Source organism: Euwallacea fornicatus, chromosome 17 (genome assembly GCF_040115645.1).
Source record: "Euwallacea fornicatus isolate EFF26 chromosome 17, ASM4011564v1, whole genome shotgun sequence".
NCBI lineage: Eukaryota > Metazoa > Arthropoda > Insecta > Coleoptera > Curculionidae > Euwallacea > Euwallacea fornicatus.
In genome coordinates, this window is record NC_089557.1 from 3,232,922 (window position 1) to 3,257,331 (window position 24,410).

The following is a 24,410-nucleotide window of genomic DNA, read 5'->3' on the forward strand; positions in this document are numbered from 1 at the left end:
CACTTGAAGGCCAAAGATTATTAACTTTTTAAGATAATAAATTCAGGAACTTCATAAACATTTGTTCGAAGAAAGTTATTTTGGCAAATTGAGAACATTACGAAAATATTATGTGCTAAGAGCGAGTTCTTACAAAAAAGATTAATTAAAAATATTCCGGAGACCTCGTAGAAATAATGCTATCAGTACTGTGCCCCTGGAACTGAGTTTTTCTCATCTGAATCTTAACGTCTTTCCTCAAATGTTCTGTTCCTTAGAGTCTGCTATAGCAATGTGTAAGAGCTGTTGCGGCAATTTTCGTTATTTATTCAGTCTAATTCCCTGTGCTTGGTTTTTTGTTGCACATGCATTTTTGACGCCTAAAAGCGTCAATTAGTTGCAATAACGACACAGTTCTGATAATAATCATTTGTGGAATTTTGGCATAACGGATACATATTGCCCCAGTTGTAGCAATTATCTAAATAACATTTTATTCATCAGCATTTTCGGGTTAACTCAAATGTTATGTTATCGAGAGGGGAATTGTTTAATCGACATTTTTTTACCAGCAAAACTGTAACATTTTAACACAAAGCTTAGATTAGAAAGATATGAAATACTGATACTGCAGTGCAAGAGTAAAATTTTTCACTTTTTCGCTGCAAAGATTGAAATAATTTATGTAGGGAAAGCTGCATAAATTCCATAATATTTCCTACGTTAAAAAAGGAACAAAAACAACACTGTATAGGAGCAATCCCAGTAAAATATATAGGCCAAAACTTAAATATTTTGTCCCCAAATTCCAGGGCAGTAAACTACAACTACGTATTACGATTTGCATATTTTATCCAAGTTTAATTAAAAATATGCAAACGAGGGCCAAGGATTCACAATGTTTATTTCCGCACCGGCAACAAATCCTGTTTTATTAGTATTTTAGCTGAAACAAGCCTTTCCTAAACTCACTAAACAAACAAGTTTCGTTCATCTTGATAGGTATTAGCATTTCAAAATTCGGTCACAACAGCTGTACAATCCAAATTGATCCCCTTCATTATTGTACCATCCTAATGGGTAAGAAGAGGAAAATGGAGAAACCTGGATTGAAGCTTATACGTATTGACGCAGCTTGAGTAGCTGGAATGAAAAAGGGGAAAATCCCGGATGGCTCGTTATTAACAACCGCTGTTCAACCAAATGCCAGCAGAATTAAATCGTCATTCCTGCTGGCGTGTTGTGCACGATATGACCCAAATAAAAAAAAGTGTGACATTAAAGCGAAAAGTATGTTTTTGATTCTAATTAGCAGGTGCTAGAACTACTTTTGGCCCTCCTGATGGCTTTAGCGCATAAATGTTATAGCTTCACACCCACTGGAAAAGCGAGTGTAAAGGGCAAAAAGCCAAAAGTGAGTTAATTAAGGAGAAAATGTGTTGTTTTCTAATATAGTTAATTTGAGTAACCATGAAATTTTCACATTCCTATATAATTCTCCAAAGTTGACGTGAGTAGTTACAACATTTTTAAATTTTGGATACACACCGAGCACTCACTTAATTGCCCAAACATCCTCATCGGCAGCTAAGCCAAACATACTCCCCATCTAAAACGTCACCGAAACAAAACCTCTCTCCAATTCTCATAACAATTCCCGCCCGTATTATCATTCCAGTCCCAGCATTATATTCCTGCAAATATTTCTGCTGAAATGCAAACTCGGCCTTATTATTCGCTATGCTGACGAAAACACTTCTTGCAGTGAATGAGGGGTTGTTTAGCGAAATTGGCTGATGAGTACGTCATGAAATGAATTCATTGGGGTGATAGATTGGGGTGATGGAGTATGCTTTAATTTAATACTTGATCAGGGCCGAGATAAGGGTTTTTCAAAATCGTAAAGTAAATATATGAACGTTTACCTTGAAACACACGAAGAGAGAGAAGGGCATGGTGAGGACGACGAGGATCCATGAGAGGGCTGTCAGGATTTTCCCGCATGTCCGGTTCTCTTCCACCACTTGTTCAGCTGAAAAGAAAACATAATTTCAACTTGTTTCTCCCAGCAATTATATTGCCCCGCTTTAGTTTGCAGGTAAATAAATGGAACGCGGATATTAATTTTCTTTATAAATTTTATTACTCAAAATTTCATTGGGTAAATAGAGTTATATTATGTTTTATTCTATTTTCTACTCCCAAGGGTGAAAGAAATCACTATTTGTTATCTCAACTCAAAGATCCTTTGTATGCTTCTCGTGTATTGTATTATCCGCAGCAGTGCTTTCGCTAGTTAAGCCTCTAGAATTTTCAGCTTCGTTTGATTCTTGATTTAATATTTCACGATATGTGAGCAAAAGCCGGAGTGGTAACAATAAACACTCTTTTATTTGTTTCTATTGTCGAACATAAGACTGAATACAAAGACTTGATCATTAGGAGAATTCCTCCTGGAGAAGGTGCTAAAAGGGAAATAAATCTATAAAATTCGGTCCTGGGGATGGCAAAGTTGAGCGTACTTCGCGTTTCTTTTATTTCTGTTTAGGTTAGCACATCGGTTGATAAACGATATAGCTGTCGGTGGGAAATACACTTTCTTTGTTTTGTGTTACTCGCAGTTTGCATTTGAAAGGCAACTCTTGAACAAATAGCCTTTTCCTCGGTATAATGGCATTAAATTGTTTCGTATTCAAGAGCAGCTGGTGGGTGAAATACGAGGACAAGCATTAACATCCAGGCTTCCGTTGTAGGTTTTAAATTTCTTTTCAATTTGATAGCACAACAACGAATTTAAGTTCACAACGTATCAGAAATTGTCAGTTAATAATGTCACCTAATACCAAAGAAAACGGTCTCAAAAGCTTAGAATTAAGCGAAATATAAAATTCTTGAAATGCCCCGGACTGCCTTATTATGCGGAGCGATCGAGGGAGGGAGTTTTCAAATTTTGCGGATAAATTTTTGTTTCTGTTGCGTCGAATTCGATAGCTTGCAAATCCTTGAAGCTCTGATAATTCTGACTTTTAGTTCAGCCAGTCTAACGAAATGCAAGGTCAATCGGCTAATACATCTTTAAACAACTAATTTTATTCCTTTCCCTTGATACAGAACAGTAACCGCCGCTTCGCAATAAAAGATTCATTCTCAGCGATCCGTTTCTCTCTCAAGATATAAATATATCCGAATAACAATTTGCCACAACATATTCGAAGCTTTCGTGAAAGTACGTAGTATTGAATTATTAAAATCCCCCGGACGAATTCAATTCAATATTAGTCGAGATAGTTGTGAATTTATCTTTTTCCCATTCGTCTTAAATGATGCTTTCCGATTGGATTTTCCGGCTATAAGTCTTTTTCGAAATGGCAAACTTTATATCAAAGAAACAAATTTTCGACGGAAAAGATTTTATTGCCGAAATGAAAATTTTTTACTAATCATATGCCATCAGCGGTTTCGGATTATTGGAAAACTTTTTCCGGCGCGGTATGCGTAGGAAGTTTGCAAAAATCAACGAAAACGTATGAAAAGTAGAAGAAACTCGAACTACTTCGGGAACATGGGTGTATCAATTTGTTCAATAACACTCTGAAATTACTCATTAAATGCTGATTGAACGTAAGTTCTGTGCTTACAAATGAAGAGCACCAAACCCAAACGGTTTAAGCGGTAAATGCGTTTGTTGCAGAAAATATCTTGCTATGTCAACACGAACCCAAACCATATTTATGTTCAAAACTATGTTGAAATATGTTTTTTTAACTTTTTTGTAGCTTTGTAAAAAAATATTTTTACAAGAACAATTTGAAAATTTGTGAAACTGCAAGTCATCCACAAAATATGGCAAAGTATACGTTTATGCAAATTACTAAGAATGCTAACACTAAAATTCGTCCCCAAGTAAAGAAAGTTCATGTGAAAGTTTCGCAGAATGTTCAGCACTTTCAATGAACAAGTTTTAGTTCTGGTTCACAACACGTTTTTAGCTCTTAAAAATTGTTTAATTAAAACTGTTGAAAGCATTAATGTTTCTCCTGACTGTAATCCTCCGAAGTACCTGCTCCTCGCAATATACACACTTATGGCAAAAAATACCTGCTCTGCAAAAATGTCGTAAAATTATAAAACTTTGATGCTTGGCTGCAGAATTCTAAACTTTAGTTATACACAACTAAGTGCCACAAGGACTCTGGATTAACATAATTGCATGCCTCGAAGCTGACTTATTCTAGCCATGGCAACCAAGCGAATTTCACAGAGTAATAATTGATTTGAGTTTTCCAGACATCTCAAAGGCAATAGATCATCTTTTACCAACGAGAGCTTATTCCCAACGAGAATTAATTGAAATTGCCAAAACGAGAAAATGATGCACGAACCAATGAAAGAAAATCAATGAATTTCATGAAAAGGCAACTTTTCAACGAATCCGGTTTAAATACCTGCTTTCATCAGACTCTCGCTTGGCGTCGGCGGACAATCGAAGAGTATTAAAAGTTAAAGTCTTTTCGTTTAGATCCTTTGAAATGGACAAATGCAATGAAAAAATTCGTTTCTATTTCCTTAAAAACGTGGTTTACTTTGTAAAATTTAAATATACAATTAAAGTTTTCTACGAAAGTCAAAACATTTAAAGATCCTTCAAACTTTCATTTTGCGGTTAGCCAAACAACCGTAATGAAAATATCCGATTAAAACTGCCTAGAAGGAAACCTGCCAGGAATAGCTATTATTTCCAGTAAAAACTTTTTAAACTTAGAGACAATGATGCGAGGAAAATCGCAACTGAAAGTTTGTCTTGTTGACATTCAAGTCAGCTCAAGTCAGGTTTCTTATATTACACGGAGGTAATTCCTTACAGAATGTTACGAAAGTTAGTGAGAACGTAATAATCTTTGTTCATCATTTGTTATCAGATATGTTACTTCTGAAGTAAATACCTTCTAAGTTTGACATGTAACATGAATCTTTCAGACAGCCATCCGCATTAGCTTTCTCATTACTTGGATTAAATATTAAATACGATTCGAGACAGTTTAGCGCATTATTTTTGTGAAAGTGGGAATGTATAGGAATATAATGAAAAGGTGACAATTAGATCAGCAAATCATGAGAAAAAGGAGAGAAAAAATCAGGCCTAGATTGTTGAAGTAAAGCTGAGATTCACATGAAGGACCGAGAGGAAGAAAGAAACAGCGGTGAGAGATGTTAGCGAGCTGCGAATCACCGGAAATGAGAAAAAGTGAGCTTTGATCTGAAAAGAGATGGAGAGACTAAAGAAGAGACAAAATGAGAATAACAGAATGTTATTGAAAGTGTTTGATCTAATTTTTTCATTTTTGTATTTCTCCGTAGCAAAAATGTGACGAACGTGAGGAAAATCTCAAGAAACTTCACGTAAAAACGTAATCGTCCACATTTAAAGAAATCCAGACAGGTAACAGAAATGAAAATAGCCGAATATAGTTCTGATAGAGAAGTGGGACTGGAGCAAATATAACAATATACACGGTATACTAAAAGAGATGTAAAATTATTGACTTAAAGAAGTTACGGTGGAAACAGTAAAGAGAAGGAGTGATAAAGAAAGAAAAATAAATAAATAGCAACGAAGTTAGCTGTGTGAGGTTTGTGAAAATTTTTGATAAACTTTCTCTTTTGAATTTCCATCATTATTGCAACGTCTCGTAAAATATATTCCGAGTAATTTTAAAAATTCATAAATCTATAAAGGCCCGAAAATCGTTTGAAAATTTCTGCCAGAGCCAGGGAAAAACATTGAAATTACATTCCAATCTCGCTAGGACCTAGCATGAAGGATTTATGTGAACCGAAAAACTAATAAATCCTGCCAAACTTTTTGTGTTTGGACAAAAGTAAATTTTCCTGAAAACTCCTGCAACATTGCACAATTTCCTCATAACAATTCCCGCCTGGAACCTCAGTTAAATTGGCATTTATTTTCTGCAAGACACTTCCAGCTTTCAACAAATAAACGCATTTACTCCCTCAAATCGTTTTAAAATCCTCGAGTGTGCCTTTCGTGGAGATTCATTCCCATGGCAATTGATTCTTCATACCATAAAATATTAGTGTCACGTGCAACGACAATGCACTTGTCACCCGATTTCGTTGTTAAAAGTGCCTGAAAGATAACGTCTAAACTTTTATAAATGTAGAGGAAAGAATAATGAAAACCGAACGTGTTTGGAGAAGAAACTTTGCCATTTTCCTTTGCGGTTGATGTATTATGAATTCGATCTCAGTCTCCAGGACGGGATCGCCATATTTAGGATAATGAATCAAAGTTCTTGAAGCATGCGGTCTATTAATTAAGTTTTAATTAAAGGGCTAAAACTAATAAAGAACAAATTCCATTTTTCCTCTTGATTGCCTCATGGTTATTACTCCGGGACCATGCTTTTACGACAAGGGTTTTATAGCACAATATGCTATTAAATGACATATGTTGTTAAACATTTTTTTCATGGGTTTTTTGGATGATGTATCCGTCAATTTTCTTTCCTGGTGGTACACACTCACGTAAATCAATCATCTTGACATTGGAAAACGGAGTTTCATGTTACGTACAAATAATAACACTAATGTGTTATCTTAATTTGAAATGTAATATCTCCCTTAACCTCTAATTACTTCTGTGCTCCTTGAAATCTCTGCTCCATTTAAACCAATTTTGAGGGTCATAAAGCTGAGTTTGAAATATGATTTTATGGGAGCAGAAGGTGCTCGCCTTATGGTGCAATGAGTAGCAGCTCGGCAAATTCTGGAACTTGATTATCTATGAAATCTCTTTATAGTTTACGATTTGAAAAGAGGAAAGGCACAAAAAATCTTGGTGCTTAAAGACGTTAAAATATCCGCAATATGGCAACTTATAGAAAGTTCTAAAAGTCTTAGCCTTAATCTCCCTGAAGAATAACACGTACATGCAGTAAAAATTTCTGGAAGACTAGGAAAGTTACTTCATCCTTATTAGAAGATGGGAAATGAATGTCCCAAGTGCACTACCTGCTCCTTAAAATTACCGCAAAGTCAAAGACAATTTTAAGAGGCGTTATAAATTTTCAAAATAATCAGATTTTCTTCCTAATTTCTCCCGTCTCGATGAGAAGGTTTGTGAAAATTTGAAATATTGATTTTACACCTCTATTTCCGCCAAGTGTTTACCCGACATTCGAAAAACCAATCTTAAAATTTCATTTTTCATGAACAGAACGATTATGACACGAAAGCTAAGGAAAGGTCACAGATGTCGCTGAACTTTTTACATTTTATGCATTTCTTTCTAAGCCTTTTTGAATCCATCTGGCGAGATTTTCTGACATATCACTTTAATCCACCAAAAATTAATAGTTTCTTCTTTGAAAAAATGACTTCTTTGGCTTTGTAGTTACGTGTTTTTTTACAAACATTTGCGTATTTTCTTCCTGATTTTCCATATAAGTGTCTGCAAGCATTCGGGGTCGTAGAGTGAAGAGTGGCACAGGGTGGGGTACAATAAAGCAAACAAAAAACAGTCCGAAAATATAACAAATAATATAATAAAGCCCAACCAAACCGAACAAAAACGAAACCGCCATATGTATTTTAACAATTTTCAATTAAATTTTAATTATATAATTATGTGTTTATTTTTATTCGGGTAAGAATAGTTTGGTTAAATTCGGTTTTGTTATACAGTTTGTTATATTTTTCAACTGTTTTATTATTTTATTTTACCCCATCCAGTACCTCTATTCACTCCACGGTCCTGAAAGCTTGTAGATACTTATATGGAAAACAAGTACAAGAATCCGCAATTTTTTAATAAATAATCGCGTATTACAATGTCAAAGAAGTGATTTTTTCAAAGAAAAAAACATTCATTTTCGGTGAGTTAAAGCAATATGGACCTCAAGACTCTAATAGAATTAAATTCGAACATATCAGCGTGCAACGATAAAATATTAAATTTGAACGTAACTAAATTTTGATATAATCCCCTTCTCCTAGCATTAAAGCCACTATTAAACCTACCTAAGTCATTAAATTCAGGTAAAATCCTTAGCAAGAGCTGCAGAGCAAAAGAGTACCTGAACCATAGTATTAGTATCTTGTGCTAAAACCCTCTCAAGCCCTAAAGTTTCTCGACGTCCCAATATACGCCACTGTTTTCCCGGCACATCCTTTACAGCAATATTAAACTTCAAATGGCGAAACACACATTAAAGCTTTGACATTTAGACACTTCCGATTAAGAGCTTTGTAGATATTCATTAAAATATATTGTCTGCTTCACACTTTAATCTACATTAAAGCCCAAGCGTTGTTATTACACCTCAGAATCCGAAGGCGTGTAATTTTGCACTAGATTCTCCCCATTTAATCTGGTTAAGGCTTTTAAGATATTAGATAATTTATAGGTAGTTAGGAGAAATAAAGGAGAGCTTTTCACTTGAACGTTGCGTTTAATAAGCGAAAGAACTCATAGATTAAGGGTAACGTAGACTTCGATGTAGGTAGGATTTATTATTCTGGGCGACTTTTTTCCTAGAAAATTGCCTCAAACTTGGGTCAGACACAACACCGAAACTCGGGGATGAAGACTGTCACTTATCTCAAACTAAAACATAAGAAGTAATGGAATTTCAAAGTTTGTTGACAGTGTCTTGCGGCATATTCAATTAAAGCGACACTTCCGAGAAATTAGCTGTAAACTGGATCGTTTCCGGAACACCGTGTTTATAGTTAAAACAGTAGTGTTCCAGATATTAAACGTAGTTAGCGGAAGTTGAGGTGCATACGGAACTTTGCGTAGCATTTAATCGCTGGCTATTTGCATACTACAATGTTCCGGAATGAATAAATGTCACTTTACACTTTGAACTTCCCTGAACCTTCAATTGAATTAAAAATTTAGAGAAATCGAATGTCGCTACCTGAATTACAACATCAACGAGCTAGCAACTACCAGGTCTGTAAATATGAAACCGGAATTTGCCTCCAAATATCCCTAGTGGTCAATATAGGTACTACCTCATCGTGTTGTTAGGGTACTACATCTCTTATTTACATCTGAGAATGATTTTCAAATCACAACAGTACAAGTTCAATACTGCAGTAGAGTTTGCAATAGCTTTGAGTATGTCGAATTTTGTGCCTACAAATTACGATTTGCGGATAGCATTGATTTTCTGTTACCACTTGAAAAAAACGGCTGCAGATTCACATCGCATGCTTGTTGAAGCTTACGGTGAGCACGCCCTTGGAAAATCACAGTGCTGTGAGTGGTTTAAAAAATTTAAAAGTGGCAATTTTGACGTCAACAACGAAGAGCGTGGAAAACCACCGAAAAAGTTTGAAGACGGCGAGTTGCGAGCTTTGTTAGATGAGGACGATCCTCAAACGCAACAACAATTAGCGAACCAATTAAATGTGACACGAGCAGCCATTTCCATTCGTTTGAAAGCTATGGGAAAAACTCAGAAGATAGGAAAATGGGTTCCACATGAACTCAATGAAAGACGGCAAGAAAATCGAAAAATCGCTTGCCAATTGTTGCTTACCAGGTATAACAGAAAGTCATTTCTTCATCGAATTGTGACTGGTGACGAAAAATGGATCTATTTTGAGAATCCCAAACGTAAAAAGTCATGGGAAACTCCAGGCGAACCATCAGCATCGTCAGTAAGACCAAATCGGTATGGACGGAAAACAATGCTCTGTGTTTGGTGGGATCAAAAAGGCGTAATTTGTTATGAGCTGCTAAAACCTGGAGAAACAGTTAATACTGAACGTTACCGACAACAAATGATGGACTTGCATCGAGCTTTTCGTGAAAAACGACCAGATTATCAAGAACGGCAACACAAGGTGATATCGCTTCATGATAATGCACCATCGCACACTGCAAAACTGGTGAAGGAAACGATTGGGACGTCTCATTGGGAAGTACTATCGCATGCGGCTTATTCACCAGATTTAGCACCATCCGATTATCACTTATTTGCATCGATGGGACACGCTCTTGCAGAACAGCACTTTTTTTTTCTTTTTTCTTTGCAAGGAGGTGGAAATCTTCTAAAGACACCTGACCCAGGTTGTGGTTAGGGCCAGGTAGTGTGGAATTCGAGCTTCCGGAATGGCCGAAGTCGCCCGTCTACCCACTAAAACCACCTCCCCTCTTCCGCCCCGGAACCGCCGTTAAGCGTTACTCCAGGGCACTGCAGAACAGCACTTCACCTCTTACGAAACAGTTCAAAACTGGCTCGATGAATGGTTCGCCTCAAAAGAACAACAGTTCTTTTGGCGTGGCATCCACAAATTGCCAGAGAGATGGGAAAAATGTATATGTAACGATGGGAAATATTTCGAATAAAATATTTTTTATAATTATTGCCCAGCTAAGTTATACTTTTTATTAAAAGATTCCGGTTTGATATTTACAGACCTGGTATTTGCCTTAAGCAAAAATCTGATGATTTTCCAGCAGGAGGCTGATTAATAACTATGTTTCGTGAGGCATAAGCGTCTCAGGGGTAAAATGTTTTGCGTACAACATCGAAAAATTCGGCAAAACGAATTTTACACCTGGGCCGCAATATCCACGGAGGAATAAAGATCTCAAAGCAAATTCGTCTAAACCGCTGAACCTTTTTGTTTTCCTTTCGGTGGAAAGCTAATTAGAAACCATCTTCCAATAGAAATACGATTTAAACTTCGAGCCTGCATTGCCTGGGGTCCAACATAGATTTCCAGGATAACTGTCATAAGAAAACGATTCAAACGAGAATAAAAGGAATCACTGTATCAGACATTTTCAAGGCAGGCCTTTGACGATGCCTTTTCTTTGTGCCTCAGAAATATTATGAAGTGGATGTCCTGCAGACTACGCAGTATACAAAGAGTGCACTATTTTCATCCGCATCCCCTCAAAAGGTGTTTTGCGTGTAGATATAAATCCTGCAGGATTTAGGACCACATTGATTATCGATTTGCATAATGGCCTCGATTTATTTCAGCCTTTTCGAATAAAATATTTATATTAGAGCATTAACAATTCAAAGGATGTTCGCATTCAGCATACGCACGATTTCCGGAATGGCAGTTATAACGCGACTCACGCGGCTTGTTTCGATGGCATCGACAGTTTCTAAACAAGTGAATTTGCGAATTCCCCAAAAGAGCAAATGCCACAAATTTTATGTGCACCATGTGGCTCAAATTTTTATGGCAGAACTATAAAATGTGGCATGCAAACGTCGAAAGAATCGTATGCGGGAAATATCCTGAATACATGAGCGAAGTGTTCGTTCATAATTCATAGCCCATGTCTTTCCGGATTTACGCCGGGATGTAGTAGCGAAACTCGGTTTTTATGGACCAAATAGATCACATGTCGACTATATAGAAACTTTTAGAAAATGGTAGTTTCAAAAATGTATGTTAACCACCACGAGAATTGTCTTATGCTATCTTTCAGGCAGGATTGTCAACTTGCAGAATTAATTATTGATTAAGAGGAAGAACAATCTGCCGTCGGAAAACTGTTGCTGGAAAGCTCTACCACTACCTTAAAGGGGCATACTTTTTATGGCAACATTTGAGGTGCGCCTTCATTAATCATCAAAGGCGATCATGCTGCATAAAAGTCAACATTCAATAGATGTGTGCAAACTGATAGGAGTGGGTGATGGATGATTTAAACTGTTACGCACGCTAAAATGGTGAATTCATGCATAACATTCTCGCGCAGCTTGAGTTACCAATACTGTGGTCCACGTGCTAAGTTTCGGCTAAAAGTATCCTTTTAAGCCTTAAAATTTCCATACGGAAGAACGATAAACAGTTTTATGGTTTGCAGCTCCCAGGTTAAAATGCTGATACACCTGGATTTTCATCACCAAATATCAACATTTTACAGCCTCAACCATCGCGCCATCAAAAAATTTTTTTTATCGTAAATTTGGATGTGATACGGGCTCGCTTCTTAAAGGATCATAGTGAAAATCATAGTGCATAGGGAGGAAAGTATGGACTCCTGGCTGTTGAAAAAGAACCGTAATAAAACTTGTAGTTGGGGTAAGAGAAATTATGGAAACTCATCGTTTTGACTTTAGTTTCGTCGATAAAAGTGCCATGATGATTCCGGATGTGGCACGGTCTCATTTCGCAACTAAACACGTCAGGAGTGACAAGTTTTTGAGTCGCTATACCAGAATGTACTTACAGGCGGGGAAGAAGCACTGGTTCTCCATCGCGACATTAGAATCTCGCATGAAGCGTGTAGATAACTCGGGAGTTGAAAGCTCTTTGTAGTCTTAACTACAGCTTCTTCTATAAAGCAATTACCATAAATCCGGGTTGATAATTATTTCTTCCACGATTGCGCTAAAAATTTAAAACTCGGAAACTGGCATTTTTTACCTTCAAAATGGCTAATGGTAAGACTTTAGTAATCAAGGAATTCCCCCATGCCCTTTTGGATTTCAGCTCAGTCCCTTGATCGACCAGCCTTCAAGTGGACGCAGTTAGTGTCAACCTTTTCTTAAATTCATGATTGTTTCTGTTTAAATTCAGTCAAGACAACAATATCACACCGTTTTTCTTCTAATTCGTTGTACCTGCACTAGGAAAATATCTAGCTAAGTTTTTGTGCTTAGTTCAAGTTTAAATAGTTAATCGTATTTCCTGAAGGAAGTCAGTAACATCTTAGGCCCAGACACGTTTAGCTACGCGTTTATTCTCGAATTTTCCGATCGCAGGACGGATCAAACCTAGGAGTGTTCGAGCCGCGTCACTCAAACTCAGTCCTCGACCTCATCTTACGTTTGATCCTTCCAGTCGGATCTTACAGCTAGTGCTGTGTACTTGGAGTTTAAATAAATACACATGTATAGTGCTCACAGATTGAACATGCACCTGCGCCAGTTTAAACTAAAATCTAATTGCAATTTAAATTTGAAAGCGTTATTTTAAACCCCATGAGTTTTTCACATCCATGAATCTAAAATTAATAAGAAAAATTAAACTTTCATTTATACATTCCGAATTTTAAACAGTACTTTAATTTCAATCTAAAATGCATTCGTCTACAAATGAATAATTTTAAAATGAAAATTCTAAACTCATTTTCCCGGTTTCGCAACAAAACTCCTCTGATTAAAGCCGGTCTGAAACTCTGAGCTTTCATTCAAAATCGGTTTATTGAAGTCGTCAGAAGTTTCTCTGATTATTTATTGCAGCGACAACCTTCTTGTTCACTCAATAGTCATTTCAATTCCAGAACTGCGTGCTTCTGGAATGACACAATAATGATTGTGTTCCAGACGCGATAAATTTATACAGTTTTCTACTTCTAGACCTTATTAATTACCATGAGAGTCTCAAGTATCTTACAGTTTGATTCACTTGGCTCCATCGCTATCTCTTTACGGTAGCAGATTTATTCTTTTCAGTCACATTTGGCGGCGTTGTAATAAATTAACCGGATTAACTTTTCTCATGCAGGCCATTAAACTAAATCCCCGTTCTCCTACCTGAAACCAATTTAAACTTTAACAAACCGCCCCAGCGAGGCCAACGAAGGGGAAAATATTTTTAAAGCCAAATAAACTCCTCAAAATGAAAAAGTTCCTCTCTAACTGCTCCGCATGGATCCGAGTTTTCATATAGAATCGACTTGGTTTTGTGCATAGAGTTCCATGACAAGTTGCTTCACACTGCGAATTTATCCTATAAAGCTTGGTCTTAATTTGGATGGCGAAAGTTTCACAGTTTCGGCCCGAATATTTAGAGCTAATGCTTCATTAGATTGGAAAATTCAATTAAATCTTAATTAGCGAACTGCATTTGTTCGCTCAAGTCTGGAACTTTCGGGATAAGCGAGCCTTAAAACCGAGATGAGGGCAAATAGCTGCAAACTTCCATTTCGAAGCACAGAAGCATATTTATATGGCAAAAGGATGAAAACTGGGGTTGTAATGATGGTCTGATATTGGAGTTAGAAATTTCATTTTTCAGACGCTTTAGATCTCTACTCGAAGTTGGCTCTACCGAAAAGAGGCCCAGAACCGCATTCGAATATATCGTAGTCATCGTTTGCAATTACGTGCAGCTCGAACAAAATATTTCCAATATCTTTCACATTGTTTGCTGCATAAATTAGATTTACCTATGAATCACTGTTGCGAATTGTCTTCTAGAACGTAAAAAATGTCCAACACAATCCATCAACAAACCTGAGATTATTCGAAATTGTGTAAGATCGTAAGTGGTGCCATGATAACTCCTACGTACATTCTACATATCTTGCTACATGACTTAAAACGAAATGTCTTTCTCCATATCATACGTGAAGTTTACATATTCAATGAAGTAAAGTAATTATAAATCAAGTTCCTGAAAGCTGCCTAAAGGGGAGAGCCACTCATAAAATGCTACGAACATAATATTATGCTTCATTAATTGCCCCGTTAATTCAAAGCAAAACTTATTCACAGTTCACAGTTTCCGCATTCTCAAGCATCTTGCTACTTAAAATACCGTTTAATTCTTTCACATAAATCTTAACCTTTACCTACACAATAAGTACACTCTTCGCGTTCTAAGTGTCCATTATATAAATCAGCATTTTATAATGCTTTAACTGAACGTTTAAATCATCCTCCCGAATACCTAATTTTTCCATTAAATTTATATTAAGTATTTTTGAGCATACGATAAATTTCAGTAATTAGGCTGCAAAGCATAACGAAAACTCGGCAAGAAATTTATTTTCTGTTTGTTTTTCCTGGTCTAATGCCCTGTTCGATTCGATAATGAATTGGATTTGATGTCACTTTGATTAAATTGAAAGAAAATATTGACCATTCTTTAACTTCCATTCAAGACGCCTCGGTAAATATTTAGCCTTTTATCATCGACAGTCCCCTTAAACTCACAACAATTAACGAACAGAAGATTTTAAAGAGATTCCTTTATAGCACTTATAAGCGTCTGAATTTACTCGAAATTCAAAAAGAGCAAGTTTACCTTGAGAACTTTCAGGTAAAGATCCATTTCACTAGACACATTGCACAACTTCTGAAGCCCAACTTATTTCTACTAATTTCCATTCTCCATTAACGCCATAAATCTCCGCAGGTATTCGGACGGAAGCTTCACTTCCATACTCCTATTTCAAGCCAACGCGGCAATGGATTGGAAAATTCAATCAAGTTGTAATTAGCCAAATGCATTTGTCTCGTCAACCTCCAAGTTTCTAGGAAAGTTAGCTTTTGGAAGTGTTGGTTTGGGAAAACACCGAAATTTGGAGGTTGATTTAATACTAACTTTCAATAATTACTTCGAACGGTGGAATGCAATATGCGACTTCAGTACACTGTAGGAGTTAAAGTATTAGCAGTTTGAAATATGTGCAGTTTTGTAAATGAAACAGTACGATGTGGCCTGATGACGGTTAGAAGTTTCTGTTTTCTTCCGTCCGAACATTCAAAAATTTCATATGGAAAATTAGATGTCCGAAGAAATAATTAATGTCACTATAGCTATTTAGAATAAGTTTTCGACGACTAGGGAAACATAGCAGTGCTTTTCCACTGAAAGGGGAATTAGGGCAGACGCCCCAGACCCCGAAAAGAATCTTATTAATGTTGCTATGCTACAGGATCCAAAATTTCAATATCGGGGATCTTTTTTCCCTTGCATGACGCATAATTTTAAGACAATATTTTCCAGTTTCCCCTTTAAATGTCTACCGTTTCTTCAAAAGCTACCTCGTTGTAATTTCAAGAGAGATATACGTCACGGGAGGGTACATAATCTACAAAAAAGGGTCGCCAACGTATCAGAGCAATTTGGGACTACGTTTAACTGTAACAATTCTCGCCATGAAGGCAACTCTCAATGAAAAGCTTCGTTAACCCCACATTCGGGTTTAGTGGGTAAAAATTATCTCATAAATTACCTCTAACTTATCGCGCAAAACGGTAGAAAGCTAGCTAGTACCTGGACACTAGAATTAATAACAAGAAAGATGGACACGGACATGGACACATCTATTAATGGAGATCCAAAGTTCCTTTAAACCTTTCCATAAACATATTTGTCGATATAAATTGAATGTTATGTTTACGAAAATGCTCAATTACCACGATCAATATCGACACGTGGTAGGAAATAACAGTGAGTAGAATACACGTAAGAGAGGACAAAGCCAACTAATTGGATGGCATCCTATTTATCTATACGAACCATCCCCACTAAAAGATGTTCAGTTCTGCCCTCTCTGAAAGGGTTTTTGTTGTACATTGTAAATGCGATCGCAAAAACTGGCATCCTTTCCAAAACCAAGTTTATTTAGGTGCCTCTTGATATATGATTAGGGATGTGTGTGCATGCTTTTGGAAATTCACAGTAAGTATTCACACTGACCTATCAGTTTGTTAAGGGAAGGTTTCGGACATTGATGCTTAAGGGTACTTGACGACAGTGTCACATATATGAGCTTCTATGAAAGGTATTTCTATTTTCTTTAAGAAACTTCTTGCTGATGAAAATAAATGGACAGAAAGTCATCAAGATTGGGTATTTCTGGCAGGAATTTCCGGGCTATTGTTCGAAAGTCTTAGTTCCCATTAAATTCCCTCGGAATTGGGGAGTTTTAATACCTTAATGATCTCTCAGAGACAATGGGTTCGAAATTTCTTATTTAGGGCATGACGCTGAAGGTATTAATGAATTAAAAAACATTTGTCCTCAAGAGTGATCAGCGAGCGCGATGATTAGATTATGAATTCCTAAAAACATGTATTTCTAATAAATTAGTCAAATTAACCATAAATTTCAATAAACGTCAATCCTTTGTTATAATTATTCCAACAAAGCTTTGGTGGAGAAAGTGAAGTTAAACGAAAGTTAATCATGATGAGCCCAAAACATTTTATAAAAAAGCTTTTGGATTGACGGATGAATATTAACTATAATTCCGGATTAAAGGCGCATTTTAATTAAGGCTAATCCAGATTCTAACAAATTAGCTCAGGGTAAATTAGACTTGGCCACAATACATCTCCTCCAGATTCATTCAACCGAAAATCCGCATTAATTCAAATTACATTATTTCTTCATTGACATCAAATGAAATCGATGTAATTTCAATATGAAATTATTTGCTATTGATCCGAATTAATCCAGAGGTTTGTATAAATCGAATCAGAATTTTATTTTCGAAGTTGCATTAAATCTTTTGGCCTCCGTTAATATTTCACAAAGTTGAAGTGGAGTTCTAGCTTTCATCAAATTGATCCAGATTAGTCTGAGTTCGTGTTAGTTATTCCAGATTATTTAATTGAATTATATCTTGTAATAAATTTTAATTGGTTTGAGTTTTCCTCAATTCGGATCAAAACTTCATTACAATTACGCCTGAGGTTAATGCAGTTTGTTTAAAGATATTTAAAGTTTGCGAAACTGAGTCTAGACTAGTTACAAGTAATTAGTTCCAAATTACAGGTAATTAATTGTGACTTGGATGAATTTGTCATCCTGAATCCAGCCTAAACACAAGTTATTAGCATAAATTCAGGATGATAAAGGAATTCAAATTAGTTTTGCCAGTTTAAGTGAAAACTCGGTACTATTATTATTGTAAGTCAATTTCAGTTAGTAAAAATAAATCCTGAAGAATTTTAAAGCTTAATAAATTTGTTACAAATTTCAACATTCTAAATTTCTCATTCGATAAACATGAATCGACTTGTCGGATTTAAACGTGCGTGTGGTTTAACCAGGGTTCGTTGAGGGGCAATTTTTGACAAATTACATTTATGATAGCTAGGGCGGCTAGTAAATTCATTCACACTAATAAATTTCAGAACTTTTGCGGCAATTAATATACTGACAGAAAAAAAAACTGGTCAACATAGATTTCTTTTAATGGAGTTCTCTTCAAGTTACGACAAAAATTTCTTTTTGAGACTGACTAAATGAGTCTAGATGAGTCTAAATGAACCTGACAATGTATGGGTTAAACGATGAAGAAAACTAGAAGATACGTGAAAGTCGACGTGAATAACGCATTTCTCGTGATTCCGCTGTACAAAATGAGCCTAAAAGCCAAGGAGGGTTTAGTGCGGGGTTTCCATTCCGTACCATTGAACTCCGACAGCTTTCAAATGTTCCTTGTTCCCCATATTCGTGAATACGTGTTCCAACGTCTAATTAAGGAATCCCATACAGGAAGATATGTGCGAGCCTCTCCAATGGCAGCCATTTACTTAGTAATCGAGTTAATTTCTGGAAATTGTCGACGTGCCAGTAAAGGTAATATAATTTTATGATGATGTAGGGATGGTTAATTGGATTTTAGAAATTCCCGGTTACTACTACAATAACCAAGGGTTAAACAACTCATGAACTCGACGTAGTTTCTCTACGTCTTTCAATATTGTCATTTGCAGCGTGTTTGGCTCGTGAACGTATATCTCTAACCAATAATCACAACTGAGCGCTATACGACCAATTAGGCCATATAATTAACCCTCAAGGCAGCTACAACACCTATAACCCTCAGTCATGCTGCCGAGATAATTAGGTAATAACAGGATTTTGGTTGGAAAATTTGCCGCTCGATACAAAAAACTGGAACTGATTATTCGGACGTGGCAATTTACACATGAGAGCACTGTAATCGCTTAAATGAAACGAATGGCAAATATTTGGATCGGAAATAAAGTGCAGCAAGTGCTGATTGCGCTGATGGTGGAATTGTTTTTAGGATGGAACAAGTTTGTCATAAAAAATATGAGCAATTTACTAAAAAATTTACTACTAATTCCAAAGTTGCAAAATTCGCGACCCTCATCGCTTCGTATAATCATTTTGTCGAATGTGATGCAACAAAATTTACCACTTTTAGGCCAAAATTCTGAATATCGTGAATTAAAAAATTCTTTAGGTGAGAGAATTTCTTTAAAACTTGATTGTGATCGAATATACCATTAAAATAGTTATCTGAATATTAAAAGAATAACCCATCATTAAGGTCCATTATTTAATTAATGTAAATTGATCAAGATGCATCCATATTCATGACTGTTAATGTGAATTAGTTAAGTCATTTAACTTGATTAACCAAATATCAATTTAAATTAAAATTGAGAGGATTTAATAACGTTTTATTTTCGTAATAATCATGAAGTTAGTTCCATAAGGTATTTAAAACTTTAATATTTAATTTGCAGTTAGAAAACTCCTTGCCCGTTTTGCTTTATACAATAATGTAAGTAAAGCCAGAATACTAAAAAATTATTACTTTTGGTCAAGAACTGAGTTTATTAGCTTTATAAAAATGAGTTCCATATACTGCTCGAAACTAAGGTTATAAAGAAGTTTATTACGATGCTGCTGAGAAGAAACTTCGACATTTAAAAGCGGTGGACGATGAAATTGAAATTGCGTTACTTACTACCACAATGTCTAGAAGGTGGTATTTTCTGTAATTGAGAACCCAACAAGCCCTCCATTTGAACGTTGCAACACGCAAGTAGAAAAACTTCAAACTAAAAAGAGCTGAACTTAGCACATAAATTTATATAATTAAAAAAGGGCCTAACATGCACTGCCCTTGTTCAATTACTCCAGAAAAGAGGGAGTTTAAATGTATAAAACCAACTCTTATAATACTTTAAGTATTTTTAAGCAGGCAAGTACTGCCCCTTGCCTTTTCAATATAGTAAGGAAAGGAGTACTTAGGCAAATTAAGTTTTTACGCACCATGGAGATAATTTATTTAAGTCTTTATTATACGTTGTTTGAATATTCGCGAAGTTTATTAAGTTCGTTAAATCGTTAGGAATTTTGGACTGTCGATATGCAAAAATGGAATAAAGCCATTTCAGTATTCACAATAGAGCCGATGTCACGAGTTCGTTAGTTATAATTCTCTTTCCAGAAATATTTTGAATGGGTATCTATGCTTTGATAAGTTTTTTGTTAATGTAAACTTTTAATAGGTTATCGAGATAACTTGGCAATGCGATTTATATTGCAAACGAACAAGTTTTTCTTATACTTACCCATATTTTACACAATTAGCAACCCTTTATTAGTTTTTGAAAATCACTGCTTACCTGAAACAAAAGGAAATATATGAATGTTAATGTAGTCAATTGAAGCAATTTAAGTCGCTAAGTGAAAGATGGCAACAGAAACTAGATAAACATGGATAAATACGGTAGAGGAAACTTACATTGCGACTATCAGATAAAGCGGAAGTTTAGAGTAAAAATGATAACAGTAAAGAAAAAAATCGAGAAACAGGATAATATAAAATTATATTTAAAATGGGGGAAAAAAATTTTCCGATAAACAGAAATTTAAAGTGGAAAGTGAAAAACAGCGGCGAATGGAAATTTCAAATAGGCGGAATATGATATCTTCAGCGCGAAAAATATTAATAGAGAGAATTTAAAACGAGAAGAAGATAGAGAAGTGTAAAAGTTAAAAAAAAATCAGAGAAAGAAGGAGAGACAAAGGGGCGTACATATAAAAATAGCGGTGCGATTCTAATACAGACTTGATTTATTAAGACGCTTCAATACACCCTCAACCCTTCCCGTATGATATCCCGACAGCTTAACGAACTGACCCTTTGTTCAGTAAGACCTGAATCATAGCATTAGTACCCTATAAGCAGCACATTCTAAACAGATTAGTTCTGTTTACGATGTGGATGAAATGTTCTTGCGATTATTCAAAATAAAATTTACATCGTTAATCATACCAGAGCTTTACCGAAATTCACTAAGAACCCCCTCATTGAAGTTTATTAATAACACTAGAGGAATAATGAGGTAGCAAGGTGAATGTGTAAGACTCCACAGACCACAGGTATTTTCTAACTTACATCAAAACTTATTACTGCATGTTTCAATTTAAAGTTACAAACGCCTCAGATGTGCTACTTATATCACTCGATAAATAAAGAGATGAATACCTGTTAAAATTCTCGTTGAACCATCTATATCAAAATAGTTTTAAAGTATTTTATAATATCCCCCGTTTCTCGTCACTTCGTTTAATATTTCATTAATATCTAAAGCCACACGTTTTAATGGTAAACCTCAAAACTAAGTCAACATTCATAAATAAACACAACTGAACTCTCAAAAATAAACCAAACTTGACTCCATGTCTTCCTTAACTTTCCCGAACTGAACCATAAAGACAAATATAACATTTCGCTTAACTTATGGACACCACTGACCTTCTTTCATCTTATCGCTTTTGCAACCTGCAAAAGTTGCAGGTCGTCAAACCTGAAAGTTGCGCCGTCAAAACATGCTGGTTTTCGCCGCGAACTTCCGACCGAAAATGGCAGGACTGCAGGAAGCAGCGCTGCTTCTGGCCCCGATTTCGAGAGCACCCAGTTTTCTGGAATCAACAGAGCCTGGATGGGGGGATGCGAAGCCCGGTTGCCAGATTGGATTGTGCGTTTCAGGTAGTTTCAGGAAAAGTGGATATTGCAAGATGGGAAACTAGGGGGAAATAGGTTTTAAACATTAAGAAATTGTGCTTAATGACAATAAGGAAACTTAATTAGCCTTCAATAACATTGCCGGTAAGATAATTCCTATCAGAACGGGTCTTCTTTGCTCAAGTTAATTTCTCCATTTCCATGAAAATCGTATTGTTGGCAAAGGGGTTTGACAAGTTGGGCTTTATCGTTCCTACACTAAAATCTACTTTTATTGTGAGCTAAAGAGATATCGCTTATATGTATATAGACTTTTCTGAATATAACACCCCGTGCATTTATTTTCCTGTATTTCCTAATAGGTACAGAGTACCAATTCAACGCTCAGATTGAGTTAAAGACAAACGAACCTCCTTGTCGGTCTCCACCGTGGTGTCCTAATTCTCCAGCAACCTTACACGACCAAAACTGTAATACTCTGTGAAGGATTTTATAAGTTTGGAGGGCGATTATAAGTTTCAACCCGTTAGTTTGGAATGCCGAGAGCCGACTTGTTTCTATACGTGCAACACCTTGTATGTTAATTGATTTTTGAATTCTACTTCTTAATAACATTAAATTCATCACACATGTCTCTATATTAATTTATTTTATCTGTCGAGTATCTGGAGGTGAATTGAACGGATGTTCGAAACGATTTCCAAATGTCGTTTTTCACTAGTTTTCCTGTAATAAGTTCCACAAAATCACGATTTTTTTGAATATTTTTTAACCTTCAACTAGCGATGAATGCGTCCTTAAGGCACGTTCCTCTATCTTTCTTATATCAGTTTTCGAGCAATTTGAACAACTCCAAAGATGTAGAATTGAGAATTTTCTGCATCCCATAACTTTAAGGTGTAATTCGCTCGGCAACGTTGCCTCAAAACTGGAAAAGCAATGGAAAATAACGACACTAGATTTACTGGATATAGTGTCGATTGAAATGTGTTTCATTTAGCCTTACTTTTCGGGTGTTTCGGTTAATTATCATTTTGCGTCGAGTTTCCTCCTGACAGGTGTCTGATGCAGGCATTCAATCAGCCAGTTTAATGAAATGGAAATGGAAAAACTACTTTCAGGTGTGAAATGAGCCTGCAGCTTTCAATCGGATTGGCCCACTTTTTGTTTCATCGAATAAACGATTTGTTCTAGAGGCTCAAATCAAGAATGGTGCACGAACTTTTTGGCACTCGGCACTGAAAAAATTTGGATATCAAATGTGAATCCAGAAGTCGTTTATTTTCCCCTAATGCGAAAACAGTAAGCTAACACTTGTTCATTTATCATTTATCACGCAATCGGAATCAAAGTGGGAAATATGATACATCTCAAAAAGGGGGAGCATAAATTTTCCTGCCAACGTGCTCTTGAAAAAAATTTGATTCTCTTTCCTTAACTTAAATGTCGAGGAATTCAATTTTAACTTCTTCCAGCATGCATATAGTTCAGTCGAAAGACAAACAGACTATTAAATTTAAGTACAACCCTCTAGTGTTGACGGCAATATATCATGCATTACATCAACAAAAGGCTGACAACTTGTATGAGAGAATTTAAAATTTATGTTCCAGGGAACTTTAATATTTGAAGCTAGAACTCTGTTCTGGAAACCTGCAAACTAATTGCTGGATAAATTATTTCCGAGGCCCGAAAGTTAACGAAAACTGTCGTTAAATTAATATCAGTTCTCCAGAAAAAAAGATTCCTGTTACTCAATGAGAGATGTCGAGAACGGTAAGAGAGAGGTGCAACCCGAATTGCAGAAATCCTCTTAAACATTCATAAAATGGCTTTTTAAAAAGCTTTTGCTTGTTGCAATTGAACTTCCATTTAAATACATTCTCTAAATTTAGAGATGTTAACTTCCGCGCACAAGCAGGTGTAATTAATATGAAATAACTAATGATGGTAATATTTCAAAACCAAATCCAATTTTTCGCATAATTTCTTCAATTATCTGCTTTATTTTCTAGCTATTTATGCTCAATTTCATTCTCTAGCCATCTGCTATAATCAATTGGTCACAAAGCGGATTTGCTAGCAAATTTTCATTTCGTAATTTTATTACTTACTTAATAATCAGCGTATCCACTTCTGCATAAACGCAAGAAATCCCGAACTTAATCTACTTCTTGCAGTAAATAAATCTTCTATTCATCTTTGGTCTTCATTCCTATTTTTTTTATATTTAATTTGTCTGGCAAAATCCATTTTCCAGCTTAATTTCTTAAATCTCCTCCCACCACTGAACCAATGACGATTTATCCCTCTTTTACATCAACGTTATACCTTCCCATAAACCCCTTTGGAGCAGAATAATGAACATTTAACCTTAACAAGTACAAATTAACCTTTAATCCTCATACTACAATATAATTTTAAACATGAAATTGAATCCAGGTGACCATTCTGACATAAAATCTCATTGAAACGTAACCCCTCTGCAAATTGTATAGAGTTGGAGCATAGGCAGGAGTAGTGCTTTAATTTCAAAGCTCTTCGCGTATAATAGAGATATGGTATTATAAAATATCAGGGTGATTGATGCTCTGGCCTGAATTAGATATTTTAGCAGTAATTAGAAGGAAAACATTTGTTCGGTTGAAACATAAGACGAAACTATATTGAACCATTCTGATGTATAGAAGTCGGTTGCATTAAAGTTGCTTAAACGGCTAACTAGGCTTCAAGGAAAGTCACAACTTGGGACATAATTTAGGTTTCAAAGGAACAAATCAAGAAAATTCGAAATGAGGTGCCAGCTAAAGGAAATTGCCTTAATACCTCGTAACAAAATTCAATTTTCTTTTGTTAAAAGTTTTATAATATAATAAAATTTTACCTTTGCAAAGTTCAGATTAACGTCAAAACTCACAGATGAAAATTTTATTTTAATTTTCATAAAAAT

At 35.7% G+C, this 24,410-nt stretch overlaps 1 protein-coding gene across 8 annotated transcripts in view; it reads right to left on the reverse strand.

The window, feature by feature from the left end:
• Positions 1-24,410, reverse strand: part of LOC136344768 (band 7 protein AGAP004871-like) — a 66,244-nt gene that overhangs the window by 24,313 nt on the left and 17,521 nt on the right. For 5 of the 8 annotated variants that reach the window (XM_066292524.1, XM_066292522.1, XM_066292527.1 and 2 more), the window contains one exon: positions 1,905-2,011. In XM_066292524.1, coding sequence (XP_066148621.1) covers positions 1,905-2,011 — 107 coding nt within the window. The other 3 variants (XM_066292528.1, XM_066292526.1, XM_066292529.1) reach the window with 3 other exon arrangements.